Below are 27756 nucleotides of genomic sequence, written 5' to 3'. Positions count from 1 at the left end.
CTCAGCTGGACTCCCCTCTGTCTTCCAACATCTGTGAGATCTTAGTACTTATCATGCTATCACGTTACCTCTCTCAAATTCCCTGCATAAAACTTTTGGAAGATTATCTGGTGATTTTGGATGGTTATTTGAAATTTATGGATTGGGAGTATTACACAGATGAAATCTCTATGAAAAAAATAACATTCAAATACCACTCCAATATTCAGCCACAACTTTATTAGAATCTGTTCTGTTTTGAAGTTTAATTCTGCTTTACAGTATCAAAGAGCAGTTGTCAGAGCAAGGATTCTTACTTTGAAGCAGCTTTTCTTAATCAACTTGAAGTCTATCCAGAACACTTCTTCATATAGAGCCACAAACATAAATCATCCAAGTTCACAGTAAGATCATGTAGCTGTATATCTACAAGTCTGCATCTTTAGAAAGAGAAAAGGAAATGTGCAGACAGATTTCTGTATCAGCAGATAAACAGGAGAAAATCTCTGGAGCAATTAAGAAAGAAACTTCACATTTTTCCATAAGAGGAAAATAAAATTAAATACAGAATCACAGAATCGTCTAGGTTGGAAGAGACCTCCAAGATCATCTAGTCCAACCTCTGCCCTAACACTAAGTCCTCCACTATACCATATCATTAAGGGCTACATCTAAACGTCTTTTAAAGACCTCCAGGGATGGTGACTCAACCACCTCCCTGGGCAGCCCATTCCAATGCCTAACAAAACACATCAACTACCCCACACATTCGTGTTCTTTGTTTGTTTGTTTTTCTTTTTTCTTCCAATTCTGAGAGTTATTTGACTTGTTCTCAATATGTGAGAATCTGTTCCACCAGAAGTCCAGTCCTGTTTGGAACTAGAATTCTTACTGTGAACATAAATAAATCCAACTAAAAATTTATTTGTTCCAGCTTATGAGACATGGTAATGCCTTTCATATAACACTTAAGGCACTGTTCTGTTGGTACTCTGATTTGAAATGACAGAGTGACATTTCTGTAGCTTGCTAGCAACCCTGGCATGTTGACATAAGCCGTCCTCCATTAAATAGACACAAGGGCTATAGTAGATAGTTCTTTAATATCTGTGGTGGATATCACTCTTTTCTCTCATACAGAAGCAAAGGACTGATGCATCAAGGGAAGGAGTATAACAGGAAAGAACCAGTTCTGAAAAAGGAAGGAAGATGTAGAAAGACAAGTAATTAAAACCTGCTCAAGGAAACCTATGTCAAGAAAAAAATAGGGGCCTATTATATTCAAAGCCCTAATTATCTGTTACCAAAACATGATAAAAAATTAGTGATAAAAAAGGATCAATAATCTAAAAGAGTACTGTGGTACACATCACCATGTGAGGCATACAAGACTACAGTCAGAAGCCACATTTGAGAATTGCTTAATTATACAGTATAGATGCATGTTACAACAGTGTAAGGTCAACTTTTAGTATATCATCTGTTAGGTAATCTGAACTGATGTGTCTTCTTGGAGCTGATCAGTTCATCAGGAAGTTAGGAAGTTAATGTCTACTTCAGTTATCTGGGCCTCAGTGTCACATCCAAAGCACTCAGGGGGAGTAATGAGATTATAGGTCAGATGTTTAAACTTTCTTACCTTATGGCACTTGAGAGAGAATGTGTCAGAATTTAACATGTTTACACTAAAGTCTAAATTAATAGCATCTCAAAACTGTGGTTAAGAAGGTGAGTCTCTGGATCAGATGTTACACTCGATCAAAGGACGCACAATATATTGCTACTGTGTGTTGACTTATTCATATATCTAAGCTTGAGGTTTCCATAAGTATTTTAGACCTGCAATGGTGAGAGGAACAGCACATAAATTTCTTAAAAATTTAGGCTAAATTTCCTAAAAGTTCAGCAGCTGTAAAATAGTGTTGATTAAGACCAGGTTTTGCTTTAGTGCTGAAAGCATACAGCAAGGTAAAGGTATGCTGGTTCTACTGGCATAAAAAGTCACATCTTGAGGAATGGAGCAGTTGAAGTAAGAACTTCTGTTACTGTTTATGCCTATGTAGTTTTCTTCTTTCTGGTCTGTGCAATAGTATCTTTAGATGTTGGTATTTTTAAAACTTAGGTTACAGAGTAAAATGAGTGTCCAAAGCACAAGGTTGGATCACAGCTAAAGCCTTCATATTATCTTACACAGCATGCTGCAGTATCAAGAGTCAACTTGATATTCTCTGACTTCCGTGATCAGTGTTGTTTTTCGGTTTTGTTATAGTGGCGTCCCTAGTTCTAGGGACTTATGCTCATTTGTGATGGTGGTTTTACAAACGGGTGAGATATTTCACTTTTGCATTGAATTGAAGAGGATTTTCAAACTGAACATTTCTTCTAAACCTTTCTATAACATTGCAGTTTCGCTTGTTCCTCCCTCCCTCCTCTCCTTCTCCCCTTCTCTCCTGATCTGAATTTCTTTTCAACAAGAATTAGTTTAAGCCCATGACCTATTTCATACCTTACACTGAACAGATGTCAGATGATGCAACAGGTCTGTAGTGAACTGTTTTAGATTCACTGCAATAGATGCCATGGCTGCCTACCATTACAGCTTCCATGAATCATTGATTACTTTGAGAAAAAGCTGTGATTCTTTATTTATAAAATAAACCTTTGCTAACTGACTCGAGAAAGTAAATCACAGGGACATGAACATAGAAAAGGTGTTTGGCTCTCAAAGCACATATAAAGTATTCTGTCTGAATACTGATTATTGTCAGTTAGACAATTAGATGTATTTGCTTCATCAAATTATGTGAATTTGAATTTTATTACTAAAAAGATAAAATCTATATTTGAATTGGTTAAAGTTGGCATACCAACTTGCTGTAAAGCTGTTGCTAGATTTTAGGAATAGCTGTGAGATGCTTTTTGTAAAAATGATAAGATTTGGGGAAGCTGATTCAAATTTTCTGCCCAAATAATACTTTTTTTTTTTTTTTTTAAACAGGATACTGCCAGATCGACTTTCTGGTAGAGGTTTTTTCAGAATAATGCTTTTCATCAGAGTCAAAATTTATCCTTAAGTAGGGTTTATTGAAAAATAAATTGTTTCTTCTAAACGGCTGTGAAAATAATCTTCGGAGGATTTGGATTTTTCATTGGTTGTGTGGAAGGTGTTTTATTGAAAAAGATCATTTATTGGTTCCTGGAAAATTATTATTTTTTTCACAATACTGAGCTATGGTATGTTATTTGGGAATTATTTTTATATAATAGTCCTTCACATTTTCATTGGTTGCTTTGTTAGTAATTTTATATAAAATATTATTGTTTCATTTATTGTACTAGCTTATCTTTGGTATAAAAAAATATAAATTAATAGGTAAATTTATTCAGTGTTCACAGCTTTTAGCTTTTGTCATTAAAGGGAGATTGGTACATGTAGAATACTACTAAGGATACGTGTTTCAAGATAGCTAACGACACTTTTCTTTGTTCCTTTCTGTGTTACCTTTTCATAAAACTGCATGAAGAAGAAATATTAATTTTCAAAGAAAAATAATAATTTTCTGTAGTGTGGAGTATGGTTTGGAATGATGTATTATCTGTTTTGCAACTATAGAAAACATAAAATACAGTGAAACAGCAAATGCTTTTATATTTCTTTTTCTTCTCTCTTTTACAGATGGACCCAATTCAAAAAGCTGTAATAAATCATACATTTGGGGTTCCTCTTCCTCATCGAAGAAAGCAAATCATATCATGCAACATTTGCCAGCTGAGATTTAATTCTGATGTAAGTTGATCATTTTGTATCAGATTAGAAATATGTATTTATCTTTTAGGATGTGCCATGATTTGCATAAATTGAACCTAAATGAAACGTTGTGATTTCAGTTTGTGATTCAGCAGATGAAAAGGCTGTAGGATGCTTCAAATAAACACAATTATTTGATAGTGTTTATACATCAAGCCAGATTTTCCCTGCGGATATATCTCTGCAAGCTCATCAACTTCAGTTGTGCTGCACTGAGTGAAAATAGGAAAACAGATTGATCCATTACTGCTAATAAGGCTGAAATATTTGCTGGGTCCTAATTCTTCTGTCAGTCCCAGATAAAGTTGCCTTTCTTTTCTTCCTGTAAATGTTAGATGTTATTCAGATGTGTTTATCATCCTTGTGGATTTACCTTCCATTTTCTACCCTTACAAAAATATACCTTTTTGGTTAGAATTGTATTTTAATACTCCCATCTTGGCGGTACAATCTTAATAGTAATAATAATAATAGAAGCAGGTAATTTTTGTCTATTGGCTCCTACCCTGCATCCTCTCGTTCCTCCAACAATTAAATAGGGCAATCTGATCTGGAAATGTTCTCTAATATACAGAGGAGACCCGTCCCTTGTAATTACCCAAGGAAACTGTACTGTGGTACTCCTTGCCAAGGAATACCTCTTCTATCACAGAAAAGCCTCTCAGAATTCAACTCCTTTATTTCCTTCTCCAGCAACTTTGTGTGTGAAGACAAAATATGACATAGCAGAAGACAATATATAGTACTATTTTAGTCTTCCCAGGGAGTTTCATGACATGGGCGTTGCTGGTGGCAGCTTGTTTTCCCGTTTCAAATGTCCTTCAGTTATTACCTGTTTGCTAATTTACATATGGGAGTTACTTATATAAAAACAAAAATGTTTGAATGTATATTGAAGTTCAGCCCAAAAACATCCACAAGGTTCCTTCCTCATGCTAGTCATATGAAGAAGTGAAAGAACTTGTGTGCAGCTGTTTCTTTGTAGGCAGCTATTTATGAACATTTAATCAACCTATTTTTAGCTTATCAATCATGTATCAAAGCCATAAACTTGTCAAACACTTAAAATGAGCCTTGAAGTCTTCTGTAATAGATTGGCCATGTAGATATTAAAATAATGCAGCTTTCTTCATTCCCCTCAGCTTTTTATTGCTTAGCAAGAATTTTAACAAGATCCCGGTCATGATTTTCCCACTAGTGACTATCACATACTTAAGCTTCACTGAGAACTCTGGGTTTTCTAGTTCATGGACTGAATGCACACCTTTCTCTTATAGCATTGACATCATTCTCAAACAGTGATGCAAATCATAATACAATATCTGGAACTGTCATGATCCTCACAGGTAAAAATAAGAGAATCAAAATAGGATTTTCTGTTTAGAAGCTAGATGCCAGAATTGTGACTGTGAATACTGAGCCATTCACGGTGGGACTCTGATGAACAGAACTTTTAAGGGATAGTGGAGACTTCTGGGCCACAGCAGGTCCTTGTGACTGAGCAGCCTGGATCATTGCTCATAATTTTCAGCTTCTTCTTAAGAAAGAGTAAGTCATGCTGAATCATACATTGTATATAGCTAGAAGAGGCATCAAACACCACAGTGTTATGTACCAAAGTGAAGCATCTCCTTTACAAAGAGGGAACACCATTTGTTAGTCTGCAAAAAGATCCAGGCAAAAGTGAGGTTGAATATGTCATTAAGCTGACTTAATCATTAGCATATATGCAAATCATACAATCAGATTCATACATGGGGCAAAAAATTTTCCAGCTGACAGAAGCTGGGTATTTTCCAGAAGAAAATGTTTGAAATAAAATAAGTAAATAAATAAATCTAAATGGAAGGAAACAAAATAGTGGACACTGATACTTCTGACTCAGAGGACTGGTATGCCCCCATTCTGTTCCTCTTCTGCTGCTCTTAGAAAGGATTCCAAAGAAGACAGGGGGAAGAGGCAGCGGCCATTTTCAGAGGCATCTACGATATCCAAAAAAATGGTTTCAGTGGAAATCTATTAATTTAGGCTGTTCACAGGAAACTCTTGGAAGAAAAGCTGTGCAGCATAAATTTAATTGCCCTTTCACACCTTCAGGTGCAAGAGTCTTGAATTCCAATTCACCAACTCTGTTCAGTGGAAGTTTGTTCTAATGGTCCTCTCTCTGAAAGTAGATAGTACTGTTAACTTTATGCAATGGGAAGACCTTACTGAGTATCTTTCGCTTTCTCCTTTTAATATTCACCTAAATTTTAAAGCATCCCCAGTGTTTCTTCTAGATAGAGAGATTAGGATTTCAAATGTTGTCCAGTGATTAACTTGGGAAGACATTTCTTCCCATTTTCTCTAACACCAAAAAGAGATTTGTGGATGTCTTTATGATGCTCTCTTCTCGTTCAGTGTGTATAGTTATTACTGATGAAATTCACAAAGTGCTCTGCTGAGGCTTTTCAAGAAATAACAATTAGAGTTCTGCTGGAGTTTTAGAAATGCTTTTCTGCAATGTGAGTGGAATAGGCAGAGCTAAGTTCCTTGGTTGCTTGGGTAATTCTGAATGTCCACTGGTTTTTGTAGCAAAAATGTGCAGATTTAATTTTGAGGCTTAAAGAAAAGGTTGCTCTAAAATAAATAAATAAATCGACTTTTGGTAACCCAACTATTTAAATACCAATACACACTGTAATTTTTTTCCTATTATTATGAAAAGGTTTTCATTTACTGAATATACCTACCTTTCATTTTCATCATATTTTGTTGAACATGATTTAAAACCATACGAACAATAAATAGCTTTCCTGTTCAGAAACCTAAGGCTTTGTGGCGGTACTACTAATGCATCTTTATTTTTAGATGCTGGAGATAGGTTTTATCAGAGAATAATGAATAGAAATTCCATTTACCTACTGCACGACAGTATTATGAAAATGTTTACAATAAAACTGGTCTGTGAGATTTTTCATTTTTGTAGAGAATACAGAATTTTATCCCCTTTGATACAGACTTCTTTCAGTGCAGAAGAGCTTTTTTCTGTCTACATGGTATCAAAATTACATTTCAAAGAAAAATGAGAAAAGGCACTACAATAGTCTAAAATCATTTAGCTTCTTTCTAAAGGAGTTATCTATAAATCTTCATGACAGCTGTGTGTTCAGTATTTCTTTTTAAAATAAATCTTCTCATACAAGGGAAGGGAGGAATGAGCAAATAAGCAAAGCCTGTCCATGCTGAGAAGAAAAACAAACAAACAAACAAAAACATTAGAATAACAGAGGTAGGTTCAGTGGAATCTGTTTCAAGCAGTGCACATTTTTTTTTTTTTCCATTGAGGGAGATCTCTTTATAACATTTGCCTTTACACTGTGCACCCAATACAGGGCAAAAGTGTGTGAGTTGCCCTTTAGATTTTGCCAGCTGCTGGGTGTTATTGAACCAGTTTAGATCTGTTAAATATATGCTTTATAGTAAACATTAAACATCTGCTAGAAGCACCTTGCAAAATGAATTCCAGCTAACCTGAGTAGGACAACTCATGTGCCTACCCTACAGGTAGGTGTTGGAGAAAATACTATGCTAACATGAGAACTCACTAAAAAAAAAAAACAACAAAGAAACCCCATGAATTCAAGGAGAAAAAAAAAAAAAAAAAAACTTTACTAAGTTTTCCTCATTTTTTGATAACCTGTGTTGATTATTTGATCTTGTTTTGCCTGCGTATCTAATTTCACCATTTGATCTAAGGTGTAACAGTGTCTGCTAACCAGGTTGATTCTTGCAAAAGGTCTCTCTCTTACTTTTCTGTCTTGTGTTAAACAGATACTTGAGTTCACCTTGCCTTTAGAGAAAGGTGGGGCAATGTTTTGATGTACTCACAGGACGTGAATTCCATTATGATACACTGTAAACGTATTTCCAAATATGCTAGCCATAAATAATTGCTTGTCTTAAATAGCAACAGTAGTAATGTTCTGAAAATCATGAGCTGGATGCTCATCCTGGAGTCCTTATTTGTTGTGTTTTTTGCCTTGATTTTCTCCAGCCCTCTAAAGCAAAGGTACTTATGAACTGATAAGCAGTTCAGCGATATGAGGTTGTCAGGATTCAAAAGGTGCTGTTTCAGTATAAAATAAACAAACAAACAAAAAAACTGAATGCTTTGGAGAATGAAGATGCAATATAGATCCATAGTATTTTACTATGGTTCTCACTTTCATGGAGAAGCAGAACCAGAGGACTCGTATCCATTTGTTAAGAATAAATCCTGTCAAACCAATCTAATTTTCTCCTTTGACAGGGTAATTGATCTAATGAATAATGGGGAATAAGTAGATGTGATATCTTTTGGCTTTAATAAGCATTGATAAAGATCTATGTGACAGCCTTATAAAGTAAGTAGGGAAGTATGGTCCAGGTAAAATTGTAAAAAGTTGGTTGCACAACAGATTGAAAAACTATACTGAGAATAGTTGTTGGTAGTTTCCTGTCAAAACAAAAGAATGGTACAAGTCAGGATCTGCAGGAGTCTTTTCCACACCTGCTGCTACTCTAAATTTTCATTAATGATGTGTCTGAATGAATAGAGAGTACGCATACTAAGTTTCTTAATGATACCAAGATGCAGGTACCTGATAGAAGGTGGCAAGTTCAGGACTGTAGTCCAAAATGATAATCCTGATTTGGAGAAAATAATTTAGAATTCCAATGAATGCAGTAAATACAAGCACAAATTATTTTATTTAGGCTGGAAAAAATAAATGAGCAAGCAGTAAAATGAGAAATGTCTGGCTTAATGAGTAAAAAAGACTTACTGAGTGTATGTTGTCAAGGGCTAACTGGGAAAAAAATTACATAGATCAGTAGACAGGTAAATATTCCACAGTATTTAAAATTGGCAATGCCTCAGATAAAGAATCATTTACAGCAGTGGTCATCACACTTCAAAAAAACATAATTAATTGCAAAATTTAGAATACATCAACAAGTACGACAAGACGTGAAAAAATATCACTTGGCTGGGGAAAGTAGAAAGGATTGTATAAAGTGAAGAAGACAATGAAAATATAGCAGGTTTGGAATATATTAAAGCAGATTATTAAAAGCACAGAGACCAACTGACCTTTGTGTTCCTTGGGTTCAGTAGAAGAATATTCAGCTTAATTTGCTTCTTTGATTGTTTGTTTTAATCAGAATATTTAGTGAAATAATTCCAGTTACAAAGTTTGTGAAATTCTGAAACGAAGAACATAGGGTTGGATATGGGCTCCCTGTCAGTTAACAATCTTAAAAAGTTTGACACCGAGTTCTGAGGATGGCAAGGAGTGCTCAATGCTATCCCACAGTTGAGAGAGAGATTAGATGGCCTTGCACTTTAACTGCAAAACTGTTTCTGTGGTTTGAAGGAGTTAACAGAGATTTCATTTCTTATCTGTGCCAAGCAGTGGTCACACCTGTTCTGGGCCTCTCCAAGGGGAGAGAAACTTTCAAAGTTTGTTCTTTGAGAACTAGGAAAGGCTGATACAACTAACTAAAAGTTATTTAGCATTTCACCTTCCTGGTTTGAAAACTGTTATTTTTCAACTTTCAGAAATACTCTTAAAAGGTATTTAAAACCACGTGTACTATTCGCCTCAATCACTGTTGTGTGTGTGTGGCTATAACCACATGTTCTCATTCTTTGCAGGTTTTAATTGTACCTCTGATTTTGAATTAGATTAAAATTTAGATTATAACTTAACCTGTAGATTTAGAACCCTGCTTTGGTATAAAATCAACAATTTGGTATAAAAACAACAATTTCTGCTTGAATTGTAAGACACAGCTTTCTTAAAGTTGCTTCTTGCCATTATCATTTATTACCAGCTTTCAAGTGCATTTATTTATTTTCTTGGGGCCATTTTATTTCTGGTTGTTCCAAACCAATATACCCCCCTTCTTTGAAGTCATCAGCCCAGTTCTTTAAGATTTTCTTGCACAAACACTTAGAGATACTCAGCATCTGTTTCAAGTTACTGTTACCCTGTGAGGGTATAGCACTAATTGCAGCACTTGTACCTCACTGAGAACAAATATTCCAGAATTAACTCCTTATATGGATAACTCCATAACTTTTATTTATGTATGTGTATGAGTATATTATAAAAAACAAACACAAACAAACAAAAAAAAAATACGCTCATCCCCTTATGCGTGTGCATGTGTGTGTATATATATTTATGTCTGTGTGCATGCACATGTGCATGTGTGTATGATATTTCTTTCTAATAATGTACAATCTTTTCTGTACTGTGAAGGTCAGTGTTAGGAGGAACAAATACTGATTTCGGTTGTGGAATTGCACATGCACATTGATCATTTAAGATCAGAATGTGAGTCAGAGTGGAAATATACTCATAGATAGACGCATTTCCAGAGATGCTGGTTTATAGTATTCACTGGAAAAAGTAGCTAGTAGTTCAGAGAATTCTGAATATCTAGAATTTTTGTCAATACACTATGGAAATCCAAAAATTGCTAAAAATATTCAAGATATTTTTGGTATTCAAAAAATCTAATCAAATAAAATAGAATATTTTGCTTTTACCCTGCATACATTACAAATTTCTGAACAACACAATGTTATTTTGCTCATTGTATATTCAGAGGAACCTTTTTTTTTTTCATGTAGGAACTAACTAACAATTTATGAAGTAAGAAACCCACAATAGTCTGCTGAGCAATATTTATGATTTTTGAATTATTATGAATATTATGAAAACCTATAGTTTCTTGAAACAATTCTAAAATGCTTAATAAAAATATAAATAAATTCCTTTTGCTGTTTTTACCTTCTATACAGTACTATTATGCACCTGTATAACATAGAAGCATAAATTATACATATTTAATACAGCACCTTGCTGTTTAGCTTCTGAGTACTTCTGGAGGTGTTGAACTGAGTCCTGTGACTGATATCCTAAGGATATATATAATTACCTTGATTGACAATCAAGCATATGAACCAGTTTGGGTGATGTTCAGTAACCAACTCTTCACTATTCCTGGTACCTATCTTCTCTTTTGTAATGAAAGCAATCTGTTCCATGTAAGAAATCTCTGTACTGCTGCAGAACATGGACCAGACCAGTGGTATCAGGCTCACAGAAGCATTGCCTGGGGCAAGAAGATATTAGGGAAAGAAAGTTTTAAGTTACTGATCTTTAAAACATCTTGCTCTGAATGTAAGCTGATTACTCAGTCTGTTGTTGATAAGAACAGATGGAGTCACTTTGTGTCCACTGTATTCATACTGCAAAATATGCTTTCCATCCAAAATTCACTCTTAAGCCACATTTAGCAGTAGCTGTTGAAAAGGGAATCTCTAAATTCAGGAGAAAGCAATGTCTAATGCTCACAGCTCCCTTCACAAGCACAGGCTGTGGAGAATGTTCAATATCTATGCCAGCTGAACGTCAGTCATTGTAGAAACATGATCCTGGAGAGATTAAAACTGTCAGTTGATCAGCAGCTGTTGCTGTGTTAGGACTTAAAGATGCTACAAAACAATTGCTTTATACTATTTTTTTATTCATTTTTGTCAACTCTCTGCTCATCCTACCTGGTTATTTCATTTTCAAAGCACTCACTTTTTTTGATAAAAGAAATCAGTTGTGCAGAAGGTTTGACATCTCTTGAAAATTACTTGAATTTGCTAGTAATGATCTGTGAATAGGTAACGGCTCTCTTTTATAGTCCTGTTAATAATTTGCAGAAGATTAATGACCAGTGTTCTGACTGTGGAACATGGAAACAAATTGGTTTAAAAGGTTTCTGCTTCTGGCACCAAAGTGAATGGTTGCAATATTTGCCAGTTGGAGCCAACTTCTAACTTATGCTTGGGTTTAGATGATCTTAGAACTACAAAGAGCAGCAGAAAGAAGAGAGAAAGGCAGAGGTGAGAGTACTTAAGAGGGAAAGTCTAAAATGCTTGTTACTGTCAGAAAGTTTTCCTTCTCTCAGAAATTATTAAATTGAGATATAAGAATGTATCGGGAAACATGAAATTGAGGAAAAAAAAAAAAAAAAGAAGCTGGTCTAAATTGTATGATGGGTCCTAGATTTTCCAAAATATGACTTTAATGTTAGGAGTGCATCGGGAAACATGAAATTGAGGAAAAAAAAAAAAGAAAAAAAAAAAAGAAGCTGGTCTAAATTGTATGATGGGTCCTAGATTTTCCAAAATATGACTTTAATGTTAGGAGTGCTATGTAGATTCTCTGTCAGTTAGTAAGATGACTTGCAGACAAAAGTCATATATATCTCCAGTGGTTTTAATGAATTGGGTCCTGTATCTACATTCTTTGGGCTATACTGGTGTCAGAAAGATTTTGTATCTGGTGAAGGGTGGGGGGAGCATTATGGGAATGAGATGCAAATACTAACATTGGGAAGATAGTGGGCAGCTGTTGTTTCTTAGGTGTCTTTGGCAGGAACTGTAGAAACAAAGATAAAGCTTAGTATTATTCAAATGCACATTGAAAAATACCATTACTTACCTAATGGAATTAGGAGGAAATTAGTACAGACAGACAAACATATAAAAGGGGCAAGTGTTCTTCATGTTTGTTCTGATTCTCTCACATGATCCATTCATAGAAAAGGCTGCCACTCCAACTGCAAGGAGAGAAACCTCTGCTTTATCGCTTATTCCCATACACTTATTTATATTTGAGGTATTTTTTCCTGTCACCTTCCTCAGCCCAAATGTGAAGTAAATCAGTCAAATATAATACGCAACTGAAATTTATGAACAACTGTGATGGGAACTCTTGCAGAAACCACTTTCGATAAGCGAGTCATCACCAAGAAGGAAACATAAATTGCAAACTCTTTTCTGTGTCATCTTCACCCACCTTTGTTTGGCCTTTTCTAACTTTTTGCTTATAGATTTATAAAAATAATAATAAATATATATCTAGCTGAGCATCTGAGATTCTGGATTATTAATAATAGGTGCAGATAAATTTAAAAATAAAAATGGCAAAATATTGGCTGTTCTCTGTCACCTGTCAGCGATTCCTTTTGGCTAGACTGTACTTACTTTATTAGGCACTGGTAAGGATACAAGAAAAAAGGAACAGGCAAGGCTTTATGTGAAAGTTTGGTCTACAGAAAGAGCACATAGGGAGAAAATTTGCAGTTTTGTGTGATGTGGATAAATCTTTATCAAAACGAGTTAACTGATGTAATTACTAATTCTTTCTGAAAACACATTAAATATAGTTTTTTTTTTTTTTCTTCCCTTGGCTTTTGCTGGTTATACTCTCTTCTAACAGCTGTAAAACCTTTTCAAATAATCTTACACTAACTCTGGAGACTTTTTTTTTTTTTAATTTATGGTCAGTAGAATTGCACTTCCTGGGATACCTGTGATATAGTCTTCTTTCTGTATCTGTGCAGGCAGCTCTTGTGGCAAAAATAATATTTAATTTTGTGAGAATTACTATTAAATGTAACTGTCCCTGATGTAAACAAATTCCACTTCAGAACCTCCAGGCCTGACTTTTTCAGCTCCTTGTTTCTTTTATCACTCCTTGCATGTCTTTTACAGTCTCTGGGGAGATTGTTATTCCATGCACTCAGTCACATCACAGCTAACAGCTGGGAGTCTGATCCTCTGAAGGAGTGGAAGTGCAACCCAGTATCTGCTTTAAAAAACTTTATATTGGAATATATATCAAAAAAAAAAAAAAAAAGGCAAGCACATATTTGAACTATACCTTTGAGGGTGTATTTCCCTCACTCATGCATTTTTTTGATCTCAATTGAAAATGAAGCCTTTAAAAGTTTAAAATGGCCAAAGGAGACTGACTTCTTTTCAGGAAAGAATCCAATATGGCACTTACACTGAACTTCCCCATGGCCTTTAAAAGCCTGATTATGAATTCAAAACATATATTCAAACTGAAGCAATGCTTTACTGGTAGAGCATATAGTTGCTTCAGTATATGTAGTTTTCTGATTGGTTGATTTAAAACTATGTTTTTAAAAATGAAAGGATTTACTCTGTTAGGGGTTTATATAGGTCTCATTGTGTCATGGTAGAACTATAGGTACAGATGCATAGCAAATTTACTAAATTCATGTATTAGCTCCTTTTGTATGGGCTTCAATGTTTCTTTTTCTTCTTTATAAAGGAGATTTTAGAAGGTAGTCCCTAAACAGGTTTTATCCTTTCCCCAGCATAGCCTATTTTCTCTGCATCAGTGGACTTGTCATGATAATCAACTTTTTTTGTCCCAACCATCAATCACTCCTGATTACAGCTGGGAAGAAGTTCTGTTCTGTTGATCAGCCCATCAGTGCACATAATGTTACACCTGGAGACAAGTGAAAATCATCCCTCGCTGGGAGAATCACTTGCCTTCAAGCTTTTTGTCTGAAGTATTTTAATTTACATTTAGAATCTTGTTGCAATTGTCAGTGCTTGCTTTGATTTTACTATTTCTTGACAAAAATAGCAAGTTCAGTTGATCTTTCCCTACATGATTTTAAGAAGAATGCTTTTCTGTTTCAAATAACATCTTATGTTGTAACTTTTCACTTCATTGGACAAATATTACTATAATTATCACTATATAAATTAAAATCTGAACAATTATGGGGTACTTCACTAGGAGGAACATAACATATGTTAGCCCAGTATTTTTGCAAAAGCAATTTTGTTCGCTTTTAATCTGATACTTAGCTAAGGTAATATTTATCTTTAGAATTCAATTTATTTAAATTGTTTGTGTAACAGATTTCACAGCAATGGAATCATTAAAAATTAAAGACATCTTTCCTTTCTTTAAAGGAAATATGGCTTGTATTATTGTGATTGTTACTAAATAAAGCACTTCTGTCAATAAGTGCATTCTATGTATCTAAAGCCAAACATATTTTCTTCCTTATAATAAAACTGTAACTGAGTTGTCACAAGTATGATGAAAGTTCATCTTGAGTAAATAAGTTTTTTTAATAACTTAAATATGACTTTTAGTTAGCTATCAGAATAACCAGATGTAGTTTAATTGCACCATTCATTTTCCTCCTACAGTTCCTTTTTCATTTTTAGCATCTTTTTAAAAAGAACAATATATAAGAAACCTGTAAACCTGATACTTCAGGGGCTACAGGATGAAGTGTAAATGAAAAAGAATGTAGAGCATGAGAGTATGGAGTAATACAGATTTGATTAGCAATCATGTTTTTACATAAAAGGTTTAATTAGCAGTAGCTCATTTTCCTATTCCTTCTGGCCATTTTCTGGACAGTGATATATTGCTTTTTTGCAGTGAACCATGCCAACAAATAGAAGGTGTTATGTTTTCATTAGATGCAGACGCTTCAGCATTATTATCTCTCACCTCAATCTACACAGTGATACAAAACATGTCCAAATGTCATAATTTAATAGGCGAAGGATATATACAGTAATTAAGGAAAGGAAAGGAAAGGAAAGGAAAGGAAAGGAAAAAGGAAAGGAAAGGAAAGGAAAGGAAAGGAAAGGAAAGGAAAGGAAAGGAAAGGAAAGGAAAGGAAAGGAAAGGAAAGGAAAGGAAAGGAAAGGAAAGGAAAGGAAAGGAAAGGAAAGGAAAGGAAAGGAAGAACTATGGCATACTTGCTTAGATGCTTTATTTTGTTTGCTCTTAAACTGGTGATTAAAACACTAAATCGCAAATCAAATAATCTCTCAAACAGGCTCATTCCTTATGCTCTGTCTGTTTGAATACCCTATTTGCCAAATACAAAATTTCATCACTAGTATAGAAGTTATTCTTTCAAAGTGGTATCCTGTTTATTTTTATGTTTTAGTAATTAATATGAATATATTGCAGCATTTTTATTTTACAGGGTACATCAATCTGCATTACCTTTCCAAAGACTCTCAGCACTTATTACTGTTATGACATAACAGAAAATTTTCTTTTGTTATTAAAATAGAGACGTTTGGTGGTTCTTCATTAATACAATTCTAGTCAAAGAGCCTGCCACAAGGTACTTGTCACTGCTTGTCAATTTCTTCTCTAACATGATTTTCATACCATAATCTTACTCAGTTATAAACAGTTAAAATAAAACCAGTTTCTAAGATAAATGTGTTCTGAGAAGCAGCAATAAGTGAGCAACAATGTCTGGAGAAGCTGGAAAACCTGGAGTATATGGAAATAATTACCACTTCGGGTACTGGAGGAATGAAGATTTTTACAGTATTTCATTGCATATAAATCCCAGTGCCTAGCATTTATTATTATATATATATATATTTTTTTTTTTCTGAAATTACTTTACATGACTAATTTGTATCTCTCTAGTGCTTGAAAAGTCTTTAAGAATGAAACTTTCTTCACAGAAAAGCTGAGGAAGTGTACATTACAAGATGTGTGAATTTTCAACAAAATACATTAAAAATGGTACAATGCCATTTTGGCTATTTTTCTAGAGCCTGTCTTAATTAGTGAAACAGGCCTTACTAGCAAGGCAAGCCTTTCTGGTCATGAGATGCAGTGAAAAGCCTTCAATCTTTGTAGGCTTGTCCCAGTGCTGTTGGAGTTAGTGCTGCCAAAACAACTGGTAAAAAGTAAGGAGAGAACAGACATTTTGGAGAAGGAGCAGATGCAGGGGCATTCAGCAGCACGGATACCAAAGAATGGAGACTGCAATGAGAAAGAGAAGTTCCTGGTACTGTCTCTTGGCTAAAATAGATTCGGTTGTAGTAATGGTCAGCTCTTATTCGTTTCTATCTTATAGGGATGATTGTGTTTGCACAAGTACAGACTCATTCAGTCCAAGCCACAAGGTCTGTCATCTTTCCAAGATGGATCTAACTTTTTATTATGCATGTTGTGTACTAATATGAATAATTATAAAGGAAGAGAACTTTCTGTGGAGTGGAAGATATGCATTTCATTCTTGACAGACCTCTCCTACAACATAGTATGGTCTGAATTATTCTGCAATAGTGATCTTAAAAATTGTAGCATTATTATTTAATCAGTAATCTACTTAAAATGCTCTATCTCTTTTATACACGGAGCCTACAGCTATGTATCCGTGCAGCAAACTCCGTTCTCTTCTTTTCAGGTATGTAAGATGAGATCTTTTCCCTAGAGAGCTTATTTTCTAATAAATCAGAAATGAAACAAGAATATAAGGTAGGTAGAGCAGCAGGGTAAACGAATAAAGTGAAAAATACTTTCTGAAAACCATTTTTAAGAGTTTTGTTGAAAACAAAGGGTTTGTCAACTTACTAGAAAACATCTGAGAATATTTGAAATCAAGCCTGGAAAAAATGTCTAAGGGTAAATAAGAATAAGTGCGTTTTCAAGACTGGTAGTTTATATAATAGTTGATTGGGGTAGGTGAGTTTTTCTAAGGCATGTGAGAGGGAGAAAGGGCTGTGTAAGAGAAGAAACAAGTAACATTGAAAAATGTGTGATGATGCAGAATAGGAGATCACTGTGGAAAGAAAGGAAATTCTGTCAGAGTTCATAATTAAAATCTGGGCTATAGTTTTACGTATAGTGACAGAAAATAGGTGATTTGAGGAATGTGAAATTTTAGGTGGCAGAGTCAACAGCAGGAGAAAAGTTATAACCATTCAAGCTCAACAATCATAAAAACTTTGGTTGAATTGAAGAAGAGGACAAAGTCCCAAAGAGTGTGTCAAAGCCGAGAGAAGTGGAAAGGCTTGAAGGCAGACTGGTGAAATACATTGGTCTGAAATATATTATCTGGCCAGCGCAAGGCTTGTTTTGCAACTTAAAGGAGGTTTGTCATCCCCCAGCTGGTGTTACTTAGGGTTCAAATCTTCTCTAAAGTCAGCCCTGATGAATATTTATTTTCTCCCCATACTACTTAAGCCCATATAAAAGCAATGATGGCTATAGTCTATCAATTAGCTCTTTTCTGGTATTTGTGGTAAGGAGTAATAACAGAAGCAATTCTACAATAGTTTAAATGGGTAACTGTTTTAAAACACCACAGATTACATGGTTTTGTTTTTTTCGTTTTTTTGTTTGTTTTTTTCTCTCAGAAAATCTACATATATGAAAAATATGCTGGTTTCGATATTCCTTGAATAAGAAAATGAAGGTCAAAAATATTTATTTACTTTCCCACTCAATGTGCTGTTCTCCTTTCCTCCCTCCCCCCACATGTCCATATGAAACCATGTTGGTAATTCACTGTGGCTGCTCCTGACATGAAATGGGTAACAGAGTACTAAGAGTGACTCATGGTGATTAGTATAGCCACTTAGAGTAATTGGATTATGAATTTTTTTTCATGTCTTCAAAGTGTTTGTTGTTACAGTCACAAGAATCTGTGTGTTTTGCAGGCATGACTCCTTTTTTCTACAAAAAGAAGTCCCACTAGTTATTATCATGCATTTTAAATTGAGCGCTTATATTCACTGCAAAGAGATGGGTTTGGACTATAGCTAACAAGTCAGGATTTTGTTTAGTTGAGGTGCTAACGAAGGCTTACCTCATTTCAGAATGAGTTTACAGAAACAAGAATTGCATGTTGAACAAGGCAGAGGCCTTTGACATTTCACTGCAAGCTGTTCTGGTGCGTGCAAAATGACATTTTTAAAATTATGAGTGACGGGATGGTCCTTGAGGCCATTTGGCTGGGGAGCAGCAAAGTATATACTCATAATTCTCTTTTATCAGCTTAAATAAGATAAATCAACAGGATAGTGATCTTATCATTAACATCAAATCTTGAGTAATTTTCTGAAATTCCTGCTTTGGAAATAACCACATTTTCAGGCCTACTTACTCAATTAAAGCTGTCAATTTGGTGGCTGGTGTAGGCTTATTGTGTCACAAGGTCATTCTTCATTTCTGTTGGTTTAATGAACAGAGGTGGACTCCACCCATTTTAGAGATGTGACTGGTTTAAATGGGGAGAAGGAGAGAGGACTGTGTCATCTGACACTGGAATACACCCATGTTGATTAGTGCTTCAGGACAGAAGCACAGTGAAACAAATATATAACTAACTTTTTGAAGGTGGAGGCTGTCTATGTAATTACTCTACTGTCCAAATTCCTGACTAGTTTATCTTGTGGACTCCAGCCCTGAAGACTTTATTAAGAGTTTGTGTACAGCTGAAACAAAGATTCCCATAGGTAATAAATTCTTTTGCTGGCTTCTGCACTAATAAGCTGTAAAATCAAAAGACTATTGGGGCCAATGCTGTGGACTGTCTGATAGAGTGGTTCTCAAATAAAACACCAGGAGGGGTTGGACCCAGATTCCTGAACCCGCAGAAGTCCTTGACTTATATTGACTGACTGAAAAATGTTTACGCTCAACTGAATAAGCGTAGATGTAGGCTGTAGATTTAATGTGTTGTTAGCATACAACTGCTCATCATGCCACCATATTTGGAGTAGTAAATACTTTCTTTTAGCTGGAAACCTCTCCACCTGGCCAGTTGTCTGCCTGAAGAAACTTTAGAAAGAAATTAGATTTACCATGTATCAACATGAAGGTGCTAATACATCCTAAAACTGTGAGCTGGAAGTAAATATCTAGTTTGTATGTGGAATGCAATACAGTTTATTTTTTAGGAGATTGAAGAGCAAAAACGTTGAGGCTGAAATTACATCTGCAAAGTGAAATTGAAGAAGCACTGATTTAAAGATTAAAACCTTAGCCCTCTGTAAAGAGAAAGTCTTGGAAAGAATCAGAAGTTAAATCATGTCTGGACTTAGTAGGAGCCTTGGTTGCTAAATCCAGTTTTCCTGAACTTGGCCTGTATGTCCTCTTCCTCTATAAATGGCTCTGCAACAGTCTTGCAAGATCTCAGATGTAACACACTGCACATAATATTTGTGCATCTGCCCTGTCTGCCTTTGGAATCTTGTTTGGAGAGTGTGACTTCCCAAAGGGTCCCCATTAATAAGGCCTTGGATGATACCTGAGATTGTACCCTCACCTCTTCTTTGGGGGGTACAACCACAGTGCTGTATGGTTCAAAATTCTTATTACTCAGTAAATCTGTGTATCTTTAAGTGGTGATTATTTCTCAAGCTTATGCTTTGACCGTCAGAGTGGGTGGCACACAAGTGCACTTCAGTCAGAGCTGGGAGTGGGGGCTTCGTGAGTCTTGGAGGAAAACGGCACATACAGGCCCAGGTGCAATATAACCATATATACCAGACCACTAGAATTACCTGGAACTCTGAAAGCTAGGAAAACGCCCTGGGAAAGTTAATGTTTTTTCTCTAGTCTCAGGAAGGCTTGCATGACGAACTGCTAAAATATATCATGATCCAATAGATCATAGCAAATAGTTAATTTTACAATCACAGCATTTGCTATCTGCTGTTGCTCTTCCATATACATTGTTTGGACTTGCAACCTTAATGTTCTTTTAAGGTACTGTCTTTGTTTTATTTATTTATTTATTTATTTATTTATTTACTTATTTTGTGTGTGTGTGCTCTGTCTAAAGTTCTTTCATGTTGGAATAGCTGTCAGTCTTAAAATGATTTATAGTTGCACTGTGTTTGGGAGATATTTATTTATTTATTTATTTATTTATTTGATTATGGGAAAGACTTGGATATATTTTGGCTCCAGGATCAAAAGTAGGAAATTACTCTAAAATAGAAAGTCACACAGATTCAGTCCAGACTGAGTTCTAAGGGTTATCTGCCTTCTCCTGGTGTTTTATTCCCTAGATACTGTTATGTAGTGTTTCTGATATATTCTGTGGCTTTATATCTATGTGTAAACTTCTGCACAGATTATTTGCAACCCAGTAAAAAAAGCAGGACAATGGATTATATATATCTGACAAAAAAAAAAAAAAGAATCTTTGTTAGTTTTATAGCTGGATGTCTGCAGGCTATATTTATATATATATCAAGTGTGCTCAGCACTGGAAACCTTCTAATATAAAATTTCTGGTGAGATGGCAGGTGGCTTGTGGTGTGTGTACAGCCATTTTTATATACATATACCTTTCATAAATTTTATTTAATATAAAATAAACAGAAACTGTACAGATCTCTCAAATGGTGCAGTTGTGTTCAGCAGTGTAAGTAGGAACTGGCAGAGGAAGTACAGAGAAACAAAATAAGTTATCTCCATTTGAGTTAAATTGCTCTGGATGTTCTCAATTTTCATTTTGTCACTATATTGTAGACTGTATGTATGCCAAACCAGTAAGAGCAGGGTATCAGTACATAGCATCAACCAAGAAAATATAGAGCTGCCCAGACAAATGCTGTAGTGTAGGTGGTAAAGTTACGTATGCAAAGTTGAATATAAGTTTTTGTGGTGAAAACATGGTTTTTTTTGCTCAACTGATGCATTTCTGTGATGCTATACATTTTGTTTTCTCTGCTTAGTCAAACTCTGCCCATCTACGTTAAAATTCTTTTCACTAAAATAAAATGGTCCAGGTGGAGCATCACACTTTCTTTCAGTCACCAGTCCAGGGTGAAATAAATGTCAACTGTTGACTTAAGTGGAGCCAGGATTTCACTCACAAAATCTAAACTAATCATGCTTGCTATCTTTTTATTATTCTCTCAGCAAGGAGGTTCTTCCAGTTTCCAAAAAGCAATGAACAGCATGGTTCATTGTTTGTAGATTTTGGTGTTTAATGAGTTCATAGGAGTGAATGTTGAAACAGTTGTAAAGATCCTGTAAAGGTTTGTCAAAATATTCTTTCTTTATGAGAAAAGGAATGAAGTATATTAGCTACACTCAAAAAATAACTTCCAAATCAATATTCAAGAAGTTGATCAATAATATTCATATGGAGAAGGTAACAGAATATGTTCTGCATTTGAATGAATGTACTAAATAAAGTTATTCTTTTGCAACAGGACTTCTAGGGTAATTTGCTAACTTTCTGTCATGGTTGATTTCAACATAGATTTCAATGGAGCTTGGACTATTGAAGCAAATAGCTCATTCTTGAAGATCTTTTGTTGTTTTTAATGCATTGAATTAGCTCATTACTGTTGAATATGTAGTGGAAAATAGCATCTGTTTACACTGCAATAATATAAAAATTACTTACCAGTAACAGAATAAGGAGCAATCTGCAAAAGCTAATCATATTTGTGCACTTGTCTGCAAAAAGTAAATTGTTAATACATACCCAAGGGAAAAAGCACTTACTGGTTTATGCAACTTAATAGTAGTGTTAAGCATAGTGTATTAAAGATTTTTTTTTTAGGATTCAGTTTTGAAAGTCATAAGGATATGAATGTAAAAACCATAACTGTCTCATCTTGCTGCTTCATCTGTACTCAGTGATGGCTGAACTCTAGAAAGCATCCTGAAACTTGGTTTGCCCATGTCACTGTCAAACTGTCTGTCTATATACCCCAGAATGTGCAAATCCAGCTTAGAAAACTACAAGATTAGTGAGAGTTCTGTATCCATGTGCTTTATCACTTCAGAAACGTGCCAACATTTGGTGGCCATGCATGGAAAACTGTTAAATGTTACTGACTTAATTATACTAATTTAAATATATCACTAATTCTTAAATGAGTATTTATTATTATTATTATTTATTTTCATTTGGGTTTCAGTTACTGTAGATTAATATGAACTAGTACTGAGGTATAAAAAAGGACAGCATAAAGACAATAATGTGCAGTAAATAAGTATTAATATGTTAGTAAATATTGAGAATATGTATGAAGCAGTTTGTCTGCTCCAAAAACTTTGGAACGCCAGCATTATGTTTCAATACTATTTGGAAATTTCACTCTTTTGGTAATATCTGTCCAAACAAATATAAAACATGAAATGATATCTTAGGTTTTAAAATCAGAAAGGGCTCTTATACCTGTCTTGTTTGACCTTTTTTATATTACACATCATACAATTTTGTATAGCTATTCCAGGTTTGAGCCTGATAACCTGTGCCTGACTAAAGGAGATGAGAAATATCAAAGTCAATGTGACTGAACATGAAATATAGAGCATCTCTTAGGTACTGGTCTTATGACATTTCAACATATAAAATGTCCTGTTGATTTCAGAGGGGATACTCTTATCCAGTAATGTCTGTAGAACTGCAAGTATACCTTAAGTAAGTATTTATTCTTGGCCAATAGAAAAAATAAAAATAAAAAATCTCCAGATTTCAGCATAACATGAAGTAGAGGAACCAAAGTATAACTGCAATGTAAATAGTAAGTAATGTCAGAACAGTCTCATAGGTTTGGTGTACTGCCTTGAATACCTGGCTTCTGGCTTCTTATGCAGAACCTGATTTCTATTAATATGAATTGCTTGTATAAGACCTAATTTACTATTTTCCCTCTCTCCTCCTCTCTCTCCTCCTCTCTCTCCTCCTCTCTCTCCTCCTCTCTCTCTCCGTCTTCTTCCTCTTTTTCTCTCTCTTTCTCTCTCTCTCTCTTTCTCTCTCACTCTTTTCCTCTCTTTCTTTCTTTCTATAGTGGGAAATGACATTTATTCATTTTACTTTGGTTTTTCTCTTCTTTTTTTTTTTTTAATGTAACATATATTTCTTCTCGAAGAAATATTCATTTCTTCTCCTGTGCAGAAGCCTACAATAGGATTTTTTCAGCAAACCACTGGCACAGGTCACTTTTGGAGTTACAAAGTTGGTTTAAATGAGACAGGAACTTGGGAGCTAAGAGTTCTTTTACTCCAAGAAACCATATTGCCTCTCCTTGGAGGTTCTTGTACTTGAAAGGTTTGGATGCTCCTTGGAATATGAGGAGAAGGAAAGAATCTGTGAAATATTCAGTCTTAGTTCTAGCCTTAAATTATCAGTCTTCGTGTAGCTGTGAAGACTTTTGATAGTGGACAATTCATATGTTTTATATGCACTTATGACCTTCTAAAAGAAGGATGGAGATTTGACCTGGAGACCACCTTACTACAGCCAAGTGCACACAAAACAGTGCTGAAATTAGGAAATTTGACCACTTTCAGTTCTAGTTTGTGGGTTTTGAGTTTCTTCTTATGGGTAAGAGCTGATCTAAAGGATGCAGGGTAGATTTATATTGAAATAACCATTGAAGTGGAAATTGAAACTATATTTGAGTAAAAGAATCAGAAAGTTGAATCAGCATTTTTCTGAAAACAAACTTGAAATTTGAAAAAATTCTATGAAATACAGCATTAAAAACAGTAATTCCAGTAACAATATAAAGACTGTACATAAGAACACAATGAAAATACCTCCATATACTCTTTTGTGGTTTTGTATATGCAAGCTTTATTACCTTGTCTGTCATTTCAAATACAAAATTCAAACGGTACTGAATTAATAGGAATTTAAAGATGCATTTTTTAAATTTTTCTTGTCCTCTTTAAAATTGCTTGAGATATTTTTGTGTCTTGCTTTCCACTATTCTCTGATAGTTTGATTCAGTCAAAAATAAATAAATAAATAAATAAAATTCTGAAACTCAGAATTTAATGAGATTGCTATTCTGAATGTAAACAGACAAAAGTAGTTTGCTTGGTAACAGAAACCAGGTGAAGACACTCAAAGGAGCTATGCTAAACATACCACTCAACTTTCTTTAGTTAACAGTTAACCAGCTGAATGCAGAGGGAAATCGTGTTTTATTTCCAGTCAATGTAAAATTCTTAAATAAACTTAGGCTCTGGGAAGGTAAGTGTATGTGTATACCCTTGAATCCCATTAGCTGTTGTCAGCTGTGACAAACTGATACTCAGAAGGATTTTGGCTACATACCCACCATTGTTATTCCTTTTCAGACAATACCAGAAAAGTCTGAACTTTTCAATACTATTCAGAAAATTACTGTAAAGCGTTTATTTTAAATTCAACAACATCTTTTGTTTTTAGGCAAACTTTCTTTGTGTATAAACTGAATACTGAATTACATTTACATTATTTAACTCATTATTGAGTAAATCACAGGAATATTGTATAATGGTGAGCTTATTTTCTTCGTTGTTTCTTTGTTGTTAGATGCATTCTACATCAGCTTCCACTTTTAGGATTTCCATTACTGACATATCATTTAAAAAGTATTAATTAACATAGTGAGTAAAATATGGGTGGGAGTCTACTGATACAGAAGGGAAGCTGGGGTACATTTGTAAAAAACAACAGCAACAACAACAAAACATTTGCTCAAGATCTTGATTCCAAATATTTTGGTTCCAGATTCAAAACTAGAAACATACATGTTATATTTAATAAGCTGAATAAATACATCATTTATTTTATCATGAGCCACACAAAGTGGTGTATATATATATATTAACTTTCCTCTATCTTATTCTAAAATTAATCTGAGATTAACCACCTGGTTAATCTGAGCAAAAGATCAAACAAGCTCAATATTCTCTTGAAATTCTAACTACAACAAGATTTGTCACGTGGAAAGTAAATGGTGCTTGAAAGTCTGCCAATTAATACAACGAAGATCAGATTAAACGTTAAAGTTAATTTCATTGATTAATGTTTCACTAATACCTGTTTTCTAAAGAATGTTTCATCTCTCCATCAAAAGAGTTTCCCCCAAAGAAACTATTATGAAAGTCAGTATGTAAAATCTTCCATAGACCAGAACTTGAAAACTCTGTTAATGAATTTAAACTTCATCTTCCTTAGCAATAACAAGGTTAAAATAGATGATAAAATAAATAATCAGTTTATTAAACTTTGGCATTCAGTGAACTTTTGTTGTGCTGCATGAATAAGTACCGGTTTCCTTAAAAGAAAATGCCACATATGGGAAGAGATTTATTACTTGAGCTGTATTCCCTTCAGCATATATATTTTGATGTCTTCTATGTCTACTGGGAATGAAGTGGGAAGTGTTCTATATCTAGGCAGCTTTTTGTACCTTGCATAGATAGTTTCAGGTAATGTCACACTCAGTAGCAGCCTACAGTAAAAGTAGATGCATGGTCTACTAGAGTGCTACAGGACAAGAGATATTACACAGGGGATTCTTACCTTCTTTATCTGACCAAGATAAAATAGATTTTCCTCTCCAGAATGACAATATTTGATTTTACTATAGAATGGATGATTTTACCATAAGAATGGGGTCAATGCCAATCTCTCACAATGTGATGCAGACTCTTGCCAGGAGCAGTCTCTCACCATTATATAAATGGATCTGGAAGGAGCCCAAGCACAGGGGATGGGATGAAGCAGCTTTGTTAATGTGAAGGAAATAGTGAGCTCAGAGATCTCCCATCCTCTCTGTCATCCTTGAGTCTCAAAGTACATTCAAGAATGTGTTGAGTTAATGCTCTAAGAAAGAGAAAAGGGAACAGAAATTATTTCTTTCCATTGAAAGAGAAAATTAAATGTCTGGGAATTAACATTTATGTTATTCTGCCATGGTAATGAAGAATTGTTTTATTTTCTACATACATGTCCTTTTTGGTGCTTGCTCTGTTTTTGTATGCTTAGCACTAGGGAAGGGGGGCAAACCGATCAGCAATAAAACTATCACTTTTGATGTGGTAAAAGCCTTCTCTCAGAACATATCTGAAAGAAGTCACATTACACACACATCCTTGGAGTTTCATACCATGGTTACGTTTGAGTCTGTAGTGTAATTAACTCTCTGGCTCTGTATTACAGACTGATGTTGATGATAGAGTGCACAAAAAATTGAAATGACACAATTCAGAAGATAAAGGTAAGCCTAGCAGAAGGAAGAAATGACGACAGGCAACATTTATCTACACTATAATTGACTGCAGATTGAGTTTGTATATATCAGGCAGAAATCAAGGTACTCTTCTTGTTCAATATGAAACTTGTCATCGTGTTGACATCACCTTTAAAAATTACATTATACGTCTTCACTTAATCTCTTATTCTTCAAAGGCTTGCACAGGTTCATAGCTCGTTTGTCTCTTGTACTGTGACTTTGTTAAGCTCTGAAGTCCATGGAGTTCCTCCATGTTCTTGAAAGTGAGTATAGGCTGTATAAGTAATCCTGAATTTCCTGCCTGTACTCACTGGGCAAACAAAATAGTATGTGTTGCAAGACATATTATTTTGCAAATTTTAAAATACCCTCAAATAAAGACTTACTTATGTACTAGAGCAAATAAATCTCAGCGCAAAAGACTGCACAACACTCCTTATTTTATCAGGTATGACTCACAGTAAAAGCCCTGTCATAGGCAGTACCAACTGTTGGGAGCCTCAAGGCTGCTAGACTTCCTGTAAACTTCTACAGTTAACTTATTCTTCCGTAGAGATCAGCTCTGGTTATGAATGTAGCACATACTTGGTAGTATACAAATGTCTCAGCTGCTTACTGCAGTTTTCTCTGAGCTCAATGATGTCATCACTGACCGGCAAGACTGGCAGTCAACCTGGCAATTTTGGAGTCACTAGAAAAAAACTTTATGTCAGTATGATGCCTTTTCCAAAAAAAAAAAGACTTCTTTTTTTTATTTATTTTGATCAATTTTTTGTGTGCTTAGAGCACCTGTAAAATTATGTTTGAAGTACTTGTTGACAGCCCAACTTCAGGAAGATAATCTATACTCAGTGATTAAGATAACGTAGCACGGGCATCTCATAAACAATTTCTCTCACTACACCAAAGGATAGAAGCCCTTTTGCCTTATGCAGCCCTGTGTTACTGCCTAACCTGGAGTGGCCAGCTTAGTGACAATATTAGTTTGAACCAGAAAACTCATTTTTTGTTTTTAAAGCTATTTTGTATACTTTTTACTCTGGGAGGTCTTCATGTCAATTACTGATATATTAGCCAAAGTTGTTACCGTTTTACTGGGAGTGACAATAGAAGTGATAATAGCATCCAGCAACTGGTAAAAACAAAGACATGATGATGTGAGCTACTGAAATCTCAGACAGACAAAAAGGGGTTTTCGTCCTTCTCAGCCCTTGTTTGGGGCTTTCTGAGGGTACAGGCAGACTGCAGCCTTGCTAGTGATTGGTTGGATGACAACATGGAGTACAGC

The 27756-nt window shown here is 34.8% G+C and overlaps 1 protein-coding gene across 9 annotated transcripts in view; it reads left to right on the top strand.

Moving 5' to 3' along the window:
• ZNF385D (zinc finger protein 385D) overlaps positions 1-27756 on the top strand; it is a 447042-nt gene that overhangs the window by 348111 nt on the left and 71175 nt on the right. For all 9 annotated transcript variants that reach the window (XR_010829220.1, XM_066991889.1, XM_048076084.2 and 6 more), the window contains one exon: positions 3656-3766. Coding sequence is in view for 8 of the 9 variants with exons in the window: in XM_066991889.1 (XP_066847990.1) it covers positions 3656-3766 (111 nt within the window). In the remaining variant the exon portion in view is untranslated. Of the gene's footprint in view, positions 1-3655; positions 3767-27756 lie in introns of those variants that run through there.

This window comes from Anser cygnoides, chromosome 2, assembly GCF_040182565.1.
Source record: "Anser cygnoides isolate HZ-2024a breed goose chromosome 2, Taihu_goose_T2T_genome, whole genome shotgun sequence".
Lineage (NCBI taxonomy): Eukaryota > Metazoa > Chordata > Aves > Anseriformes > Anatidae > Anser > Anser cygnoides.
The sequence above is the reverse complement of the archived record's forward strand: the minus strand, read 5'-3'. Positions and strand labels throughout refer to the sequence as shown.